Source organism: Morone saxatilis, unplaced genomic scaffold, assembly GCF_004916995.1.
Source record: "Morone saxatilis isolate NCDOM2014 unplaced genomic scaffold, NCSU_SB_2.0 Contig20, whole genome shotgun sequence".
Lineage (NCBI taxonomy): Eukaryota > Metazoa > Chordata > Actinopteri > Moronidae > Morone > Morone saxatilis.
In genome coordinates, this window is record NW_023339763.1 from 17729090 (window position 1) to 17748613 (window position 19524).

General features: G+C 41.2%; 1 protein-coding gene across 1 annotated transcript in view; it reads right to left on the minus strand.

The window, feature by feature from the left end:
- acaca (acetyl-CoA carboxylase alpha) overlaps window positions 1-19524 on the minus strand; it is a gene marked incomplete in the record, with an annotated part of 32353 nt that overhangs the window by 12347 nt on the left and 482 nt on the right. The window contains 37 exon segments of the mRNA XM_035667150.1: window positions 587-811; window positions 916-1071; window positions 1233-1448; window positions 1987-2028; window positions 3336-3380; window positions 3665-3721; window positions 3840-3947; window positions 4044-4146; window positions 4254-4397; window positions 4852-5001; window positions 5443-5466; window positions 6888-7006; window positions 7132-7221; window positions 7314-7427; window positions 8564-8677; window positions 8836-8960; window positions 9214-9302; window positions 9508-9608; window positions 10361-10549; window positions 10643-10789; window positions 11644-11778; window positions 11894-12044; window positions 12266-12493; window positions 12600-12703; window positions 12916-13066; window positions 13236-13399; window positions 13573-13734; window positions 14376-14546; window positions 14668-14877; window positions 15012-15122; window positions 15235-15341; window positions 15570-15668; window positions 15782-15863; window positions 15953-16062; window positions 16303-16441; window positions 16719-16851; window positions 18783-19041. Of these exon segments, the coding sequence (XP_035523043.1) occupies window positions 587-811; window positions 916-1071; window positions 1233-1448; window positions 1987-2028; window positions 3336-3380; window positions 3665-3721; window positions 3840-3947; window positions 4044-4146; window positions 4254-4397; window positions 4852-5001; window positions 5443-5466; window positions 6888-7006; window positions 7132-7221; window positions 7314-7427; window positions 8564-8677; window positions 8836-8960; window positions 9214-9302; window positions 9508-9608; window positions 10361-10549; window positions 10643-10789; window positions 11644-11778; window positions 11894-12044; window positions 12266-12493; window positions 12600-12703; window positions 12916-13066; window positions 13236-13399; window positions 13573-13734; window positions 14376-14546; window positions 14668-14877; window positions 15012-15122; window positions 15235-15341; window positions 15570-15668; window positions 15782-15863; window positions 15953-16062; window positions 16303-16441; window positions 16719-16851; window positions 18783-19041 (4874 nt within the window).

The following is a 19524-nucleotide window of genomic DNA, read 5'->3' on the forward strand; positions in this document are numbered from 1 at the left end:
GCGATGACAAAAATGAAAACCAGCGAAGAAATGGCTAGAGTTGCCAAGTTCCCCTTTAAATGGAGACTAAATAAAAACCAATTTTTTCCCCCATTCAATATTATGGAACTAATAAAGCAACCACCCAGCAAAAATGAAAAAACAAACAAACTTGAAACTAAAAAATTAACAAGAATTGAATGTATACAAGGATAATGGTCATTTCTTTCCTTCATTTCAGATTTTACTAAAGCCCATTACAGGTATTCAACATTCGTTCCTTTAACGGGTGGATGTGATGATGGACAGATGTATGGATGGCTGGCTGGCTGGATGAAGTGTAACTTACCTAATGAGCTGCGAGGAGAAAGGATATTACTGAAAGAATTGTCCACCAGGCTAGGGGCATGACACCATACTGGATCTCTACCCCAGTAAGTAAAGTAAGACGTTTTAAATTCTTATATGTAAAAATTACTATCTTATACTTTATAAGACAGGCTGGTAAATTGCATTCTGGGCGTTAAGGTATCCAAGATGGAGCTGAAGCCTTTCGCCCGCGACGGGACAATAAGCAGATGAGATGGAAGATGTATGAGTGCCCCACCTGTCGGTCTTTGGGCCCCACCTGTCCCGTTCTAGAATCAGTGACCTCCTTGTACAGGCTGATGTCCAGGTAGTAGCCTGATTCATTGGTGAGGAAGAGGCGGATGGGGATTTGCTTTCCTGTTGGAGTCAGGCGGATGTTAATTTTCAGTTCAGCCTGCAGGACACGCAGCTTCCACAGACGGCTGCCGTAACGCATCACCATGGAGCGCACAGACTCCTCGATCTGAAGTTAGTAGAGCAAGATTAGAAAGCAGTAAACTCATTAATAACAATGTGAGCTAGTCGGACAGCGTATCAGATATACAAATGTGTGATAGTTCCACAAACCTTTGATGGGTCCATGATGACTGTGGGGACAAAATTGAGGAAGATATGGTTGCAGTCAGTGCGTACAGTTGTGTTGTTGAAAGCCACCTCCAGCTCATCCATGGCTTCCAGCAGCAGACGCTCTGCCTCATTGTGAAGGTATTCAAAGGAGGCCTCCTAGTGAGTGAACAAGAAAACAATCTGTCATTGTCAGCATGTATGAATAACTTATAACATCAAAAAAAGGGAGATAAATGATTGTGTTGCAAATTCCAAAACTTCTAAAACCAACTTAAAAAAAGGGAGTGCAATGGTTCCTGGTTCCTCCGTTCTCTCACCTTTGTGACCAGATCAGAGTGGCGGATAATGGCTCGCACAAAGAAACGGTAGTCCGTAACCTCTGTGCCCACCTCCACGCGCGCTGCACCCAGGTACAGGTGCATTTTGTGGTTGGCACATGGGATTGCCGTTAAGGCAAAATTGCGCATGCGGTTGAGCTCCAACTGGAAAGCTAGTGCCGGCTCCAAATGACGATAGATCCTGTCCTCCTCAAACTATAGAGAGGCAGGACACAGTCACACAAAACATTTTAAATGGACATGTTCAAAGACTTTCCTGAAGAACTTTTTCTTTACAAGTTGAGCTTCCCTGCCATAAACTCCTCCATTAACAGAAGTAGTTCAAATTGGCAATTTCAGCAGCACAGAGTTGATATAATAGTAAAAAGATGCCTGTGAGCCACACACTGTATTAAGTCAATGAAACCATGAGCAATCTCAATCTCAGAAAGCTGGTAATGGGTGTCATTTCACTTAAATGGGAGACATAATTAAAGACTTCATTACTTTAATGAGTTTTGGTGGTGTTATTGTAGTGAAACTATCAGGGGTAACAGAGAGGAAGAGCCATCACTGATTGTGATAGAGTGAAAGTCAGCATCTCAAAGAGGTGAAAAGTTAACAGTGAAAACATAGTTTTGAATGGTCTCGCAGCCAAAGGAAAGTCTATCGATCGTTTTTTTGTTCACTAAAATAAAAAGGCATTTTAGAGTTAAAAGTGAGCTGACACATGGTAATACTTTGTGATACCCACCTTGTCTCTGGCGCGGAATGTGAAAAATTTGGGGAATTCTCTCTGTGTAAGATAGTGAGACAGAGATAGAAAGAACAAAAATAAATCATAAACGGCTCAAGAAAAAAACATGTTTGCAAGCACAGCATTGTTAGAAAATACTAAATGAGTTAGAAATGTACCAACTATAAACCTAATCACAGCAGGTGACCATAAGTTATACTGGGCTTTGCTTAGTTTGCTAGTATAGTATTATTCCGTGATGAACAGGACCTTGTTCTACATGCAGTGAGCCGTATACTACTTCACTGCTTTCATTTCTCTATCAGGGAATCACTTTGTATTCACTCAGACAGCAAGCTCACATAATAATGGTAATAGGCTTTATATTTATAGCACCACTCACTACGTTAATGAATAAAACATTCCCTTTTTTCAAAAAACATTTGATCCTCTGAATAATGCCTGGTAGCCCTGTTTGACATTATCAGATGAAGTGTCCCACTTGCCAAAACAATGCCAGACCGATTGGAGATGCTGTCATCAGCTCACAGCCTACACGATAACAAGAGAACTGCAACAGTGCACACACTGGAAACCTCTAAAGCCATGATTTGACACTGATCACATCCCCTCCACAATATAGTGAACAGAGAAGACTACAAAAAAAAAAACCTCCGTGTAACAAGGGTCATGTAATGACGGTGACACCAGTTTCCATGATTAGCTCTCATCAGAGACCGTGGTGCCATCAAAAAGGAATCAATGCCCATTGTCAAAATGACAGCAGAGGCGAAAGAACGGGGCATTTCTCAAAATCTAATCCTTTTCTAAATCCCTGTCATTATCTCCATCATCTGAATGCTAGTGCGTGCTGATAATGGGTCAACCCTGGTCAGATAAATGCAGCCCTGTGTACTACAGCACAATAGACAATATGTCAGAAAACTGCTGTGATTGGGGGTTCAATTCCTAGTTCTGGGGTTTTAATGACTGTAGCTTAAAAACAAACTGTAGCCAATCCAAACCTTTATTGATTCAGAACAATGATGTGTCAAGGTTTCTTTTATTTACACTGGTGCAACAGTTGAATAAGCCTTGAAATTGCAGGACCCAATAGCTTGGGAATATCAGTACACTGTCTTTTGATGTCATTAATCTACCCCCTGTGGACTGTCCACAGCATTTTAAAACAGAAATAATGCAACTGACTGTCTGGATATTTAATGTGCACCTCCATGGTAGGGCGTGTTTGAACTGTGATTAACCAAATGCATTGATACTTGTTCAATAAATCAAATCAAATCAAATCAAATCAAATCAAATCAAAGGGCCACCTGTCCTCATTTCCTTTGTCTTCCTCTACTTACATGAAACCTTTGGTCCACCTCACAGTTGACTTGCTTCCTGAAATCCTGTCATCATAAATGTAGCAAAAGCAAGGCATGCAGAAAGAGATAGAGACAAACAGGATGATAAGCTAAATTCCAAATGCAAATTATTACAATTACCACAATATTGTTATTCCACATAAACAATCAAATAAAGTATTAGTATTAATTACAAAAAGTAGGATGCAGGGCGTTTCATTTATAAAATGTTGATACATGCTGTTCAGAACTTTTGAATTGGTGACAAGCAGGGCAGCAGATTGTGGAGACAGGTAGTAGATTTGGTCAGTATTAATTAGAGCCCTCACCTTCTGAGCCACAAGGAAAGTCAGCCTACGGATGCCATGTTCAAACAGCAGTGATTTCTGGACCGGGAAAAAGGCAAAATGTCAGGATGAGAACATCTTTCTGAGCCATCTCAAACATTTATCTCTCTGCTGAAATCAACAGAAACAAAAAGGTCTTGCTGTAGACCGCTCCCACCTTTGACTGAGTGAACTCTCGGAAGCTGGCTGCCAGGCCATCGTCATCAATGTCGCTGTCAGTCTTTATAGCCACATTCAGGATATGGATAGGCTCATCCTGGACACTCTGGATGACAAAGCAAAAACACATTTACATTCAAAAGGTACATAGTCATACAGGTCAATGACAGGCCTGTGACCATCAGAAGTCCGTTCTCGTCACCTTGTTGTCCTCTTCACCATACAGGACAGGATTACCTCCCTCTGGGAAGGTTGGACTTGGGGGAGGGGAGTCGGAGAAACAGCTCAACACGTCTGCTATGTTCCTGCATAGGAGCAAAGTCATGCATGCCATTAATCACACTTGAAATATTATCTTCACCTACCGACGAAATATATTCAAGTTTAGGGCTATTTTTATACAAGGACTGACCTGGTGAACTCCTGGAAGGAGCGGAAAGCGACCATGGCTCCCATGCGCTGACAAGGTGGTGTAAAAGATGTGTCAAGCAGGACGTCACTGACACTGGCTACATGCACCATGCCGTAGTGGTTCAGATTGGATGAGAATGACATCCTAGGGTACAGACAGAGAGAAATTACAATAGGAATCTACCAGATCAGTCGAATGACTCTGTGACAACATCCCCCATCCACCTTTAAGAGCCTCACAACAGTTTGATACCTCAGTTTTTCAGCAGATTGAAATGGTAATGGAATAATTGTAGGAGACGCTTTATGATAAAAACTGAGTGAGGTTCCAATTATAAAAGCAAGTAGGAATATAATTACACCATTACATGTGAACACAACCTATACAGTATGTGAAGGATTTTTGACAGATCACAGTTAGTCAAATTAAAAAAAGAAAAGATTCCTTTTACAGGAATATGAACATAAAACCACCAGAAAGACCCTTTAAATATTCACATTTAATTTTTTGGGGTGTTAGTCTTGATAGTGGTGATTGTATGAAGCTTTCCCAGAGGTTACACCCACTGAAAGTACTCAAGACGTTTGGTGTGTCAAACCTGTCCATAGCTTCCGAATCAGAGCCATTTATCTTCTCAGCATTATCATCCTTAGATTTACTATCTTGTTCTTTAAGGTCCTGGGGTTTAGTTTCCTGTAATTTAGTGTCCATGGCTTTTACAATGTCCAGGATTGGAGCAGACATTTTCCTGGCAGGACAGTCACAGGTTTCAGTTCAGGAGATTTGCACTGATGCACAACATTCCTCCAACATGTAATTCAAATGATCTTACACCACATTACATCCCATGTTATTCCAAATCTCCAAAATATTGAAGCTCATACACACAACAGTTGGGAATATAACTCTCTTCCACAAAGACACACACAGACTCAAAAACATGTTTGACACAGAGGCTGAATGCCAAGGGCCATGCTGTTGTCAGTTAAAATTAAACATTGCTTTTCTCAATCAGACGAAACTCCAGTAGTTAAATCGGTTTCATTTTTGCAAAATTTCAAAACACCAAACAATATGTAGATTTAATAACCAGATTAATTATTTAGAACATAGATTACTGTTTTGACCATGCAGCCAGCTAACCTACAGTCACTAGTAGTCTATGCAATAAAAAGAATGTTTACAATACCTGTTTAGAGTGGGGATGTTCCCTCTGCAATCAAACAACATTGATTACTAAGTGGTTAGTGGCAGGCACCAGGAAAGGAAGACAGTCAAGGTGTAGCAATGGGTGTGTATGTGTGTGTGTAAGTATGTGTGTGTGCTGTTTAATACTTAATTTAGTTTGCATTTATCAATATCTAAATGAATGCAATGAATGTCAAAAATTGAGAATAAAGTAAAGTGAAAATATCTTTCCAACCCTAAACACACATTTCACATCCTGACTGCTCCCTTTACAACATGCATCATGAGATCCTAAGGCCTCCTTGTCCTGAGGTTTACTCTGAACAAAGACAGAGGATCATTTCACATCCTCATGCAGTATTTAGTTCACAGTGATGAGCAAATCATGAAGGTTAATTCGGACACATACAATCACAGACATGCAATAAAATGTGTGCATGCCGGCATTTTAAAGGATTGCCTCACCTAACTGTATAAAAAGAGCTGAACCCAACACAGCAAAGAAAAATACAAGCACTGCAAAGCGTTAACAGACAAATACGCACAAAACGTACACACACTGAGACACAGACAAACCGGACACAGTCACACAGGTAGGATGCAGAACACAAGTGCAACAGAAATGCCACAGTACTTCTTTTGTTACAGGCTTTTCTTTTCTTTTCTTTTCTAAATGCTGAGCATGTACAAGAAATATTTGGAGTTTGTCTATTAGTTTCTCTCTGATTCTCTCTCTGATTCTCAGGTTTTATATGGTTTAAGAGTGCCCCAAGGTTTTTCCAGGACTAACAAGGAAGGGCAATGAGACTCCTGAGGCTGGGACCTTTGTTGTTCATGGCGCTCACACACTTCTGACAAACCAAGAAAAGTATTTTCAGTCTTGCAAAATACCTTCTTTTGCACATGAGAAGCATTTACATGGAGAACGTATATGAACAATGACGCATAGCTGGGAAGGTGGGAGAGTAAACCGTGGCACCATGGAGGACGTAAGATTGTGAAGTAAACTCTTCACTGCTGCAGTGATTTTAAATCAGCGCCATAGATATTCATCTTATAACAGTTATGGCACAAAAAGTATGCGATTTCCAGGCACTGGAGTGATATGTTTTGTGTAACCACAGAACACCCCCACCTATGCCACAAACACCTTGACAACTGAATCACACAGTGGTCTATGAGGCAAAGGGAGATACAACCAAAAAAGGCAGTGAGAAGGAACAACAAAAGATAGTTGTAGGTGATGCCGCTAAAATTAACATAACGCAGTGACCAAATACATGCTGGCGCTGCCAACTTTCCAGCATCACTGCCACCAATGGAAAATTCAATATTCATCTCTGTAATAAGTATTGATTCCTGTCCACAGTGCCGTTTAAGGGGGGAGCAGCAGCAAAGATGATGCACAGCATGTGAGCGTTGCAAGAACTTTGGTGTGTGTTATACCTGTTTGGGTGCGAGGTGGGAAGCATGAACTGGAACTCTACTATACATGTGTTGTCCCTCAGCTGTCGATGCTGAACGCTGTTCAGCTCATACGCAATGTATGCTCTGCGAACGTACACCTTATTGGGGATAAGGCCACAAAAAACTATTAGTTACTATTATTACTATTAGTTTTAAACGTGCATTCAAATCAAATTCACTCACGGCAAATTGATATGTGGATTAAGACTGTCATTCATCTCACCTCAAGGGCAGCCATCCTGACAACCTGATTACTGTGGTAGAAGAAGTTGGGCAGAACATCAAAAATTGATGTTTCTGAAAGGATCAGTTTCTAGAAAAAAAAGGGATATTTTGTCATCTTAAAGCTTTCTCCATTTTCAGAGCATTACATAAAACCACAGATAATACTCCTTTACTGCCTACCTGAAGGTTCTCAATGCAGAATTGGTGTCCATACATATCAATGGCAGAGAGGAAGATGGACTCCACCTGGTTGTGTCGTAGCTCATAAGAGGGGAGGTGGGAAGCTATTAAGACCTAGGTAAACAGCACGAATAAAAGAAAAAGTTAAAAAGAGTAGATAGTGACATCTGGTGGTGTCCCCATAGATAATCAATAAAACATTTGTCTAATGTTGAAAAGTAGATGTTTAATAATTAACCCTATCTGATGCATCTCTGGGCACTCTGGTAACACTTAGAAGTTTAATTTGAGCCTATCCACATTTTTAAAAGATTTGACCTTATTTGAACATACATACGTAAATCTAATCCATTGACTGGTCTAATCCCAAACTCTGATGTCACTAAACAGGGAAAATCTGCATTTAAATGAGTGGGGAGGAGACCATGATCAGATATCATGTAATCATTGAATGCAAGTGTGACAATAGATGAGACAAGCGGCTCCCGCCAGCCAACCAGACATAAGTTTAGTCTGGCGCTTGGATACGGCACCCCAAACACACAAATAGAAATATTTGGTTTTTCATTTCAAGACCAATTTGGAAAAAAAAAAAAAAAAACGGCATTGTTGTTGTGTTTTTCGGTTTTAAAACAAGATGGCAAAAATATAAAAATACAAAACAAATATGTTTTTCTGTTTAAAACCAAAAAACATTTTGTTACTATTTGTGCTGCTCTTCTCTAGGTACCCTTACCCCTACCCCTCAACACACACCAAGCATTTTTTTTGCTTCACTCTGTGGCGGGCTAGACCCAAACCCTGCTCTGGACTTGGACCGGTACCTGCTCGTGGCAATGCTGGACGGCCTGCCCCCCAACCCGTCTTTGTGTTTTTCCAATTACGAAACCAAAGAACAAATGATACATGGAATTGACTCCAAAATCTTAATTATACATTGATTTTATAAATAAAAAATACAATTTTGGTAAATGGAATTCAATTTTCCACTTTTTCATTTATCATTTTGGAAATGGAAGATTGAACTGAAGCATTACACAGACCCCATCACTACATGTAATGATCTCTCCTTTCATCAAATTCAGAGCAGATTACAAATCTTGTTACCCATATGGCAGAAAAAAATGGTGTTCTTCAGGGGAAATCTACTTAGGGGAAAAAAGGTTTCTCAAATGCCCCTGATTGTCGTAATCATGTTTCTCATTTGCAGGACAATTAAGAAATCAGCAATTTTTTTGTTCATATCTGACCTGCCGAGCACGCAGTGCCACCTTGGCATTGGTTGTCTTGCTGAGCTGGGTGAGTTCAGTCAAGATGGCCATCAGTTCATCTGTTAGTGTGGGATCACGGCCACACAGCTGGTCCTAGACAAAACAGATGATAACATTACGTAACATCATAAGTTAGATATCTTAAAACACTCTAGTCAAGAATAAGATATGATGAAGGAGTCAATATCCCCTGCAAAAGGACAAGTCTGTTTTTATCAGTTATTAATCAAGTCTTTCAAACACACACTTACAATCAACATTGTAACCAGCAGGTTCTTCTTGGTGACTTGAGCATGGGAGAAGATATAGTTGAGCACATTTGCCATATCGCCTTTGTTTTCCTCACGCAGGGCAAACACACACTTGTCATAGTGTCCTGTTGACAAACCAACAAGTAAAGTAGCTTAGCAAATATACTGCACAGGGGAACTGCAAATGCACAGGTGGTCAGGGGTTTATTGTGGAAGAGCCCCACCAAGTGGACACAATCAGTAAGTGCAGTTTTTCTAAAAAAGAACTTGTAGGACAGCAAAGCTAAACCCACATTACTCTTGCATGTGGCAATGTGCCACCACAATGAGCACTTGAAACCAATAATTAAGTGTGCTGCTGTTGTTGTTGTTCCTCACCATTCTGAAACTGGATCTCTACTTTCAGGTACTGTCTGAGCAAGTCCATCACCACCGCCTTCATGTGACCTCGGATGCCACTGCGATACCTGTTGGAGACAAAAACAGTCTGGTCTGAAACAAACAATGCAGCGCTGTACTAGATGGGCATATGGACAAAATCGAGATCTAGTGACTAAGAGAACAACTAATATAAAGTAAACCACTCTCAGTCATGCAGCAAATTACATTAAGAGTTTTGTAATCAGTGTGTTAAGCTTTGCATTATATTGAGCTATAGAGTACCATACTCACTTCTGTACCAGCTGAACAATGCTTTGCGTGTTCATAAAGAAGACTTCTCTCTCAGACTTCTTATTAAGAGTAGCAGCGTGGCTGTCCAGGATGTTTGCAATCTGGAAACAAGGGAGATTAACAATATAAGCATTTATTCCCAACAGCAATGGAGACTCATAAGCATTTTATCCCAGTGGCAGTGATGACCCCTCAGTTAGCTTGCTACCATTTTATCCAGATCCAAACTCATGATTTAAACAAGAGATAAATATTGTTGGCAGTGTGTGACCCTTTCACTACTACTGACATTAGTGTACTGTGCTTCCTTTGCTATTTATAAATTATGCATGAATATAAAATTCCTAAAGTATGAATGAATATGGAGTGTCCAAAATGTTTAACCAGTAATAACACATCAAATCCACTGTATTTTTTACATAATTCAGCAAATTGTTGACATCTTTTACACACAGACACAGACACAGACATACACATTGTGAAATAATTTGTTTGCACAAGAAACTGGGGACACAGTATTCTAGCCAAGTGCAGAGTTGAGAAATCTCAGTGCTGATCTAATAAAACTACTGGAGATACAGGAAAACACTCCATATATTTGTTATAACAGGTTTTTACTGCTGTTTTGTACATGATCTAGTGTGGAAGCATTAAAAATGTGCTCTACATGTGTTCATAACTAATCCCTTTGTTCTCCTGGAAACAGGGTTAACTGTGGAATACAAACAAAACTACTGCGGGCAAAGAAACAGCAAAATGCTCAACAGGAGTTTCACTGTTATAGACAAGGTACATTTAAACAGAATTCTGTGGGCTTAGTTAGCGTGGGGTGTGCACATGTTGGTGGACGCACCTGCTGGCTGGGAAACTGGCAGAGCACAGAGGTGATGTTGCTAGCATACTGAGCCATCTCCTTCTTGATAGCTTTCTCCACAGCGGGGGGGATGCGACCTGACACACTCGTCATGATGTCTTGAAGCTCCAACAGTGGCAAAGAGGGATCACGCATTGTTTTCATCAACCGTTCCACCCACTCTTTCAACTAGGACAGACACAGGAGTTGTATGTTTAAGGAACTGCTTACAGTTGGAAAAGCTGATGTTGGTGTGTACCACAGGTGTGTATGAATTCTTACTTTAGCACTGAAGAAAGGCTCAGGAAGACAGTAGCCATTCATTATGTGAACAAGATGATCCAGTGTGTTGTGGAAGACTCTGTGTAGCTTCTCGCCTCTCAGAGCCACTGCCTGGATAGATGGCAGGGCCCCTGTGTGAAGCTCTGCCTACAAGACAAACACAAATATTTATTTTACAACACTGGTGTGAATGTGCTGATGTTGCATTGTCAATGGGAGTTGATAGTCTAGTAGGAAGTAGTGGCAGGCTACCGCAGCTACATGCAAGTTAAACAAACCTGCATTTACTGTGAATAATGTCCATCCAAGAAAGTAGTCCAAAATGTGTAGCTTCCACTTTGTCCTTCTTTGGATATTGGTACAACACCAGAAGTGACATTAGCTTGGTTCAGATGTTTATTCACACACCCTTTTCCTTCAGCTAATTGAGCAATCATCTTTGGTGGCAGCCTCAATTTCCTGCCTCATTGATGCTTTGATTTCATAAAGTGACTTGTCATAAGCAAAAATGAAAGAATACACACCCTAACTAATATATAAAGCCACAGTAGAGTGTGTGGAGTAGAGTGCATCTCTTGTATATGGAAATGTAGATCTCTGACTTTTTTTAAAGGCTGTCGCTTTTCATGATAGAAGCTGAAAGCTAAAACAGTTTCAACAGGTTAAATTTAAGACTTTTTAAGACTATTATAAATGCAATTTCAGACCTATTTTACTACCATACTGGCTAAAAAGTACAGACATTATGAAGGAAAATCTGTATGGGTTATGTCTTTTTCGTTTTATATTCTTTACAGCATGATCAATACAACTTTTTCCCAAAGGCATATTAAAAGCGAGACTGAAAAAAGTTTTATATAAAAAGGTGAAGCAACTTTGAATGCCAATATTGTGAACTAAATAAAGAAATATGACATATTGTGGGTCATTTTGTAGCAGGAATATGGAAAATCCTACTTGGCATACCACTTCGTACATCGCATTAGTCAGACATATAGTACCTGCTGCACTCTGCTTGGGTCATCCAGTTGCAGCTTGGCAATGACACAGCCAGGCTCCAGTGCTGCTCCAGCCCTCTTCACGTAGTGAATGCAACCAGACTCTGCAGCCGTAAGGGTCATTACCATTTTCATCACCTGGAATTAGAAGACGTACAGAGTTTACATCTATACAACTCATCAAAGAAAAATAAAGTGAATTTAAACAGATTCCATCTTTTTTTGTGGACAACATACAGATAACATATTGTACCTCTATTTCAGCATAGCACTGGCCAGAAAACACATGCCCGCCATCCTCAACTGTGTACTGGATAAGTTTTCCTGCTGAAGGAGAGCGCAGCAGCGAAGGATCATTCTCCCTTTCGAAAACACAAGTCTTGTTCCCAATTGTGATGCGATACCTGTAGGAAAAAAAATATACTTAGTTGTAACAGAACCAGAAATTATAAGATGCAAGTGCATTAAGTAATATCTGTAACATTGTTAACTGAGTTGAGATATTTTCAGGCAATGACTTATCAGCATAATGATGTGTAAATATTTTTTAATTACGTTTTATTCTAGTTGATAAAATTATGGCTGAATTAGTAATGATATTTTAATTCTAAAGCTTTGTTCTTACCTGTCCACCTCTTCCTTCATGTATGTAGTGTAGCTGCTTCCATCATAAGACAGCAGGAGACCTCCATCACTGAGCCGATGGACGTCCACCTCAGCAGAGGAGTTGTTCATGATGACCACGTAGGAGTTGGGAGACTGGCGTGTCACAGTCAGGACGTACTTATTACCTTCGTAGATCAGCTCGACATCCACAGTATTAAGTAGTGTGTGTGCTGGCAGCACTTGGCCCCTGGTCAGAGAGCAGAGAGCGTTCTTATGTTTTCTATCCAAACACTGCACAAGTATTTACTATACTTATTATAAAAGGGTTTTACAGTGATATGCCATATTTTTACCTTTCCAGAGAATGCAGAAAGTTGGACACACTGTTCCTCAGATTGACATCTGCAACATGAAGAGCCCCGCTCACAATTCCCAGCATGGTGTCGGGACGCTCTGCCTGCCCATGACATACACTTTAATTTTTATCCAGTAAAACATCAAACATTCAAGCTTAAATTCAAACCGCATGGTGCCATGGGCATAAACCACAAGATCTAACTATTATCAACACTGACATTATAATATGGTTCAGTATGTCAACCATATCTTTTCTCACTAGAGTTTTCTTTAAGACCATCCAGTGGCCACAGCTGGAACATCTCTGTATACCTGCATCTTCTCTGAGATAAGCCTGTCCAGCCAGCCTGTGTCAATGCTGTTGTGCTGAAAGCTTTCAGTCTCCAGCAGTTTAATGAGGTATTCCACTGTGGTCCTGAAGTCTCCTCTGATAGACAACTCCTTCAGAGCCACCACCATGTTGCTGCAAAAGAACATAACCACATATGTCAACTATAAAACCGTTTGATTGAACAGTTGCATAAAAAATATCTCCCATAGTAAATATATACCAATGAATAAATGGCTTTTGAGTGAGCTTTCACACACACACACACACACAGCAGTGTTTTTATTGTTCTATGTGTACTCACGAGATGGCCTCTTCCCGATTCTCTCCCCAAGAGAAACAGTGTCCAAACTGGGAGTCAGCGAACTCATGCAGCCCTCCAGCCGCTGCGACACTGAAGTAGCCCCACACGTTCTTATTGCTGCGGAAATTCAGCTCTTGCACCGTTCCAGAGCTTGGCTTGAAACCCTGCGATCACAACATATACACACACACCACATTTCACTAAACTCAGCCAAAACCAAAACCAGCTAATTTTGACGTTCAGAGAAGTAATAACAACAGCCTTTATTTACCGTACAACAGAATTACAAAGTGAAAATCTGAACAGGAACAGAACAGTGATCAAATACTTTGTTTACCTCATCAGGATTTTCACTGGTGATACGTGCTGCAATGACATGGCCTCGTGGGGAGGGCGCTGTTGACAGACCCTCAAAGTCAATGGGAGAGTCTCCCCATGGCTGGACCCCATAAAGCATCCTGATGTCTTTGATCCTCTGAAGAGGAATACCCATAGCAATCTGACAGAGGATAGTGGCATTAGTACAATACAAGTTTATGCCCTTGAACTGACATATATAGAACATCAGGGACAGGCTCACAGGCCCTGAACACACAGGGTTAACAACACATTATGTTCATTGTGAAAATATTTGCTTTGAATGAACCACATACATCTTCCTGGCATGCTCATCTGATAGTTGTTAATGTTGTGTTTTCAGCTTTCTAAACAACCGATTAACAATATCTGGGTGAGAGTGAGTCCTTTTGTTGTTGCCCGATACTCTTGTCCCCTGTGCCAGACAGTGCGTCACTCCTACAGTAACACCCAATCAGCTTGATTACAAAGCTTTCCCAGCCACACTGCCCTTCAGCTCGACTGCCACTGACCTATTTATGCACAATCCTAAACACTGCAGAACAGACCACGTGACCACAGTGCTGCTACAACCACTGGATCTACTACACTGTTTCTGCGTACTGCCTCCTTCCTTTTGCAGCAGGTTGCCATGGAGACAAGGGGCCCCGTCTAGTGCCGAGCGGTGAAGCGTGCTTACTTTGTCCGTTTGTCTACAGGTCAGTCACAGACTCGAACGTATTGTGTGTGATGTAACAGAATGTGCTCTTTGTGACACTGCAGGCATGTCTGTTTGAGACAGACCTGGAGTTGGGCAGCAGGCAAGTTGACATCAGCCACCATCTCGGTACAGGGGTGTTCCACCTGCAGACGAGGGTTGAGCTCCAGGAAGTAGAAGCTGCCATCCTGACTGTAGAGGTACTCCACTGTACCTGCACTGACGTAACCCACCATCTTGGCCAGCTTCACTGCACACTGAGGAGAGAAAACAACTCTATTCATATCAAGGTTCAATTAATCTGAATTTACTTAGTTGGTCTCAGAACTCCATTTATCTGCTGTACAAAAAAAACAAACAATGCTACGTGGGTTGTACCCTTTCCATATCCTCAAACACATCAGAAGTGGCGATGGTAGCCGGAGCCTCCTCGATAATTTTCTGGTGCCGCCGCTGCACAGAACAGTCTCTCCCAAACAGGGAAATGGCATTGCCATATTGATCAGCCAAGATCTGGACCTCTAGATGCCGGGCATGTTTGGCTAACTGCATGACAAAAATAGGTGATCCTGGAACTTCTGCCTGGACCTGGAGAAAAAGAGAAAGTAAATCCTTGCAGTCAACGAATGTACAAAAAATTTGGATCTCTAATGATATATTCAAACCTACTCCGAAATATGTTAAGTCCTGCAAACTCGATACAATGTCACTTTCCCAATTACCTGTCTGAAGAGGTTAGGGAAATCATCAGCACAGTTGACTTTACGAATGCCTTTTCCTCCACCTCCCTCTGAGGCCTTCACCATCACAGGGTAGCCGACCTTCTCTGCAGCCTGGGAATGAAAACATACAGCTTTATAGCATACACGCAAACATGCACATTATACTTAAGCACAAGCGACATTAATTTGGCATTATGAATGGCCAGTTAGATGACAAGCTTACTTTAAGGCCATCCTCTACATCCTGGATGCAGCCAAGCTCATACACATCAGTAGGAACGTTGATGATTCTCTTCTTTTGGTTGCTCTCTGTCCATTCTACTGTTAGGCCTGAGAAAGACAAACAGATATAATATTCCCCATACATACTTTTCAATTAACTTATATGATGTTAATAACGTGTTAATGACATTTACTATTGCTCAAACCAAAACACCTATCACATCTGGTTGAATTCAAGAATCATTGTTTTTAGAAAAATAAAACACACTTCTATTTTACCATAAACAACCTTAACAAAGGGATTATCTCTGGACCCCCACACAAACCGTGACCTACCTGAGCCACTCCAGGGCAGGGTTGGAATGCCAGCAGTCTGAGCCACAACAGATGAAGCAATCTTGTCTCCTAGTGCCCACATAGCCTGACTTGGGGGACCTGAGGAAGCAGTAAGGAATTTAAAATAAGCATTCTAGATCACTAAACTCAACTGATAATGTGAAAGTAAGTTAAAGAGTGAACAAAGTGATAGAGTAAGAAGCTTTTCTTACCCATGAAAGCAATGCCATTCTTGTGAAGCAGCTCTGGAAGTTTGGGGTTCTCCGAGGCATGACCCCAGCCAGCCCACACTGCCTGTAAGGAATACAGGACAACAGTTACTCAGTGATAAAATAATGAATCACAGTGGGGAAACTATAGATATATTAAGTGTGTGGTGGTACCTGAACAGGTATGCGTTTAGCAATGTCCAGAATGAGCTCCACATTGGCATAGTTGTTGTTGTTAGTCCCTCCTGGCACAGGTACATAATGATCTGCCATTTTGATGTACTCTGTAAAAGACAGAAACACAGAAAAACATTTTTTCCCCCCAAATGGTTTTACTGCAGTCACATCTACATTATTCCTTATTGGTGTACTGTCTAGCTATGGTGTTTACGTGCACTGAAAAAGAGCTGAAAGGCATAAACTGTCCATTAATTCCACGTCAGGCTCTGGGGACTTTAGCAATGCTAGTGGCACCACAGTTGGTGCACTTACTGCACTTTACATGTCCAGATGCTAAAACTCACCTGCATTGGCCTTGAGGTCCTCTGGGGTTACCATTACAACAAAGCGGATTGCCCTCTCATTGCGAAACATCTCATAGGCCCACCGGCGGATGGAGCGCATGCATTTGACTGCAGCAATGCCATTGTTAGCAATAAGCACCTGGAGAAGCAAAATAGTTGAGTTACAAATGTTAATTTGCTCACATTAATTAAAATAATCCAATAATAATGGCTGGTGTATGTCCACATAGTGCTGTGGCTATATGCAATATGACTTTATGCTGTAATTTTAGTTCATGGCTATGTAATGCAAAGACACAGACACCTTAATTATTAAAAAGGTTCTACATATTGTTGGGATTATTTTCTGAGTACGGAATAATTTATTCTGTGCTTCACAGCATCTTTACAGGAATGTGCAAAATAATAATCATCACCTTCTCGATAACCTTGTTGCCACCAAAGCGGGTGACAAATTCAGCAGGAGAAGCCACAGTAAAGTCCCTCTGGAGATCGATACGCCGTCGATCTCTGCCTTGCTTCACCAGGTGCAGCCCTGACATGCTTGGCCTGTTTCAAGAAATACAAAGAATGCATGTAATGGCCCTTCGTAACGCCTCTTGTTTTGGAAAGAAGGGGCTGTTAGGTAGCTATGCAATTAACATTAAGATAAATTAAAAGCCAACTACCACATAACTCTTTCACAGCAGATGTGCTTTAAAGACAGTTAATGTTTATAGCCCAGCAGATAAAAGATAATGATATCACCTTCTATAGATAGGACGCAGAGGATTTGACTACTGTCTCTTATCTTAAGCTTTATAGCTTGTTGGTGAGTAACCGCTCCCCCTTGGAGTAAATGTTAAGCAGAACCGGTAAACTCACTAATAATAGGGATGATGGTAATGGTAAGTAAAGAGTCAACTGACATCTTGCAGGTAAGCTAATAATATAAGACTTTCAAGAAGGAAACTGTTTGCCTATCGGATTGTGCACAACAGGACAGAAACACTTCAAACAACAGTCCTCAAACATATTGACATGCTTGGACAAGCACCTCCAACAGCTCTTTGAATCAAGCTCCACCCTGCAGGAGAACCACATGGGGGAAAGGGTATGTACAGGGGGAGGGATATGACTATCAGCTGGAAGGTGTGGCAGTGCCTGGGCTCGTTTGGCTGGCTGGCTTCTGTGGCCTGATCCTGCGTTATTGCATCACTGTAGGGGTTACCGCAACAAGGAAAATGAGCCCCTACTGAATGGAGGCTCTGGTTTCAATCCAGCTGTGGAGCTGCCAGAGTTTGTCCTGTCCTATGAGAGAGACAATTAGGGGGGTGGAGGAGACAGACGCCCCCATCCAGTACATCTAGTTTTAAAACTGCATTCCCAGCTTCATTCCATTTCCCTTTTCATCCCCTTTGTCCTTGTGAAACTGATCACACAAAACCGGACATGACAAAGCAGCTATTGAGATCAAGGACGTACCAATTTCCTGACACTATGCACATGATTGGCTGAATAATAGAATATAATATTTTTATAATATAATATATCTAGAAACCATGTATGAAAGCAGTTTTTAACCCACTTCAGTCAACTGGAAAAAAAAACAGCATGTAATTACGGTGAAGATATTCTGTAGGCAGTCACCTACATCAGCATGCGATCTCATTCGAATCACAAACCCAAGTCTTCTGTGAGTATTCAAAGCAAATGTACAAGCACCCCCTATCTGTGAAAGTGACAGTGAAGTTAAAGGCCTACGTCGAGGCCCAGTGAACAAACAGCGGCTGGCAGAAAGACTTCTTCAAGCTTGTAAAAACTCAGCTCAGGAATCTCTCTGTGTGAACTTTTCCAAACCAACATTCTGAAGTCTATGCCTACTTTCCAGGCCTACTTCACAGACTCAGGACACAGAGAGACCCTTTAGCAGTGTGCAGTTAGTGAAACCACATTTTTTTTTCACATGTGCTGCAAACAGGGCTACCTAGTCAGTGCAAAGTCAGAACATAGTGTACTCATTTTGGACAAGGCCTGCTCAAACAGGACTAGTCTCATAAAAACAGCATTTGAAGTTGCAGGTTCCCCATTTGTATCTCACATGTGCACACTTTATAACCAATAAGAAATAATGTAATTCAAGTATGTCTTTGTAATGTCTTCATGTGTCACTATGGGAAGACTAAGTTTAAAAATGACTGAATAAAAGCAAATAATCCAAAAATACTGGAATTGCAACAAACACTACATTATTTAAAACCCTCGAACAACTTCCAAATTAGGAAAATGTTTCAAGTGGCTTCTGCAACATGTTACATTATTGATACAAATTGGTCTGCAAGCCTGAGAAAAGAAAAGCTTTAGAATACCGGAACAAGTCATCACAGAACAAACCTGTATCCACACACAACCACTATCATGATCACAATGTTAGGCGAACAATTGTAAATGCACATCGAGAGACTAGCGGCAATTCAGACAGACCAGGTTTGGATCCCAACCTTAGATTGTGCATGGGGCCATCAATATGGTCAAATCCCATTTCATAGGTGCTGTCTGAGCTACCGGATGATGGTGACAAGGATCTGGGCTCCTTTTCCTCCAGCTGGATGTCAGGCTTTCCCTGGATTTCATCCTCTGAGTTCTCCTCCGATACTGATCCCACAAGAAAGTGAGAGTGCAACACCGCAACGGCGGGGTTCTTCTTAGCAGCACCGTCCTGCTGTGCCATGGCTGGGCGACACGAACAGGCTGCGAATACTGGCAAGAAACACAACAGTGGCAGCAACAGTTATAAAGGCGATACAGAGTCCAATATCAGGGTACAGTGTGACACAAGATTGTCTTGACCGACATGTGATGCTGTTTGTCATATTGCAAAAGTGGGTTACATGAACTTAATCTTGATAAATCAACTGATATTGCAACACTTGAACTTGAACACTGGGAGCATCAGTACATCGTGTGCAACATCTAAAAAAAAAAAAGTGCCATTGTTGGACATACAGCTGTATATCAGAATTCAAGAAGGATGAAATAATGACATTTGCACACATGCATATGTATGCAAATGTCATTGTTTGCTTTATATGCACAAATGCTGGTTAAAAGCCGTAACCAAACAGTCAGAAGCCCCTGAAGCACTCTTTCAGGCTCAGATAACTGCAGCCACATGAAACAACACTGCCTATGTGAAAAGCATACAACAGGTTGCACTCTGTAAAACATGCACAAATCCTGCCT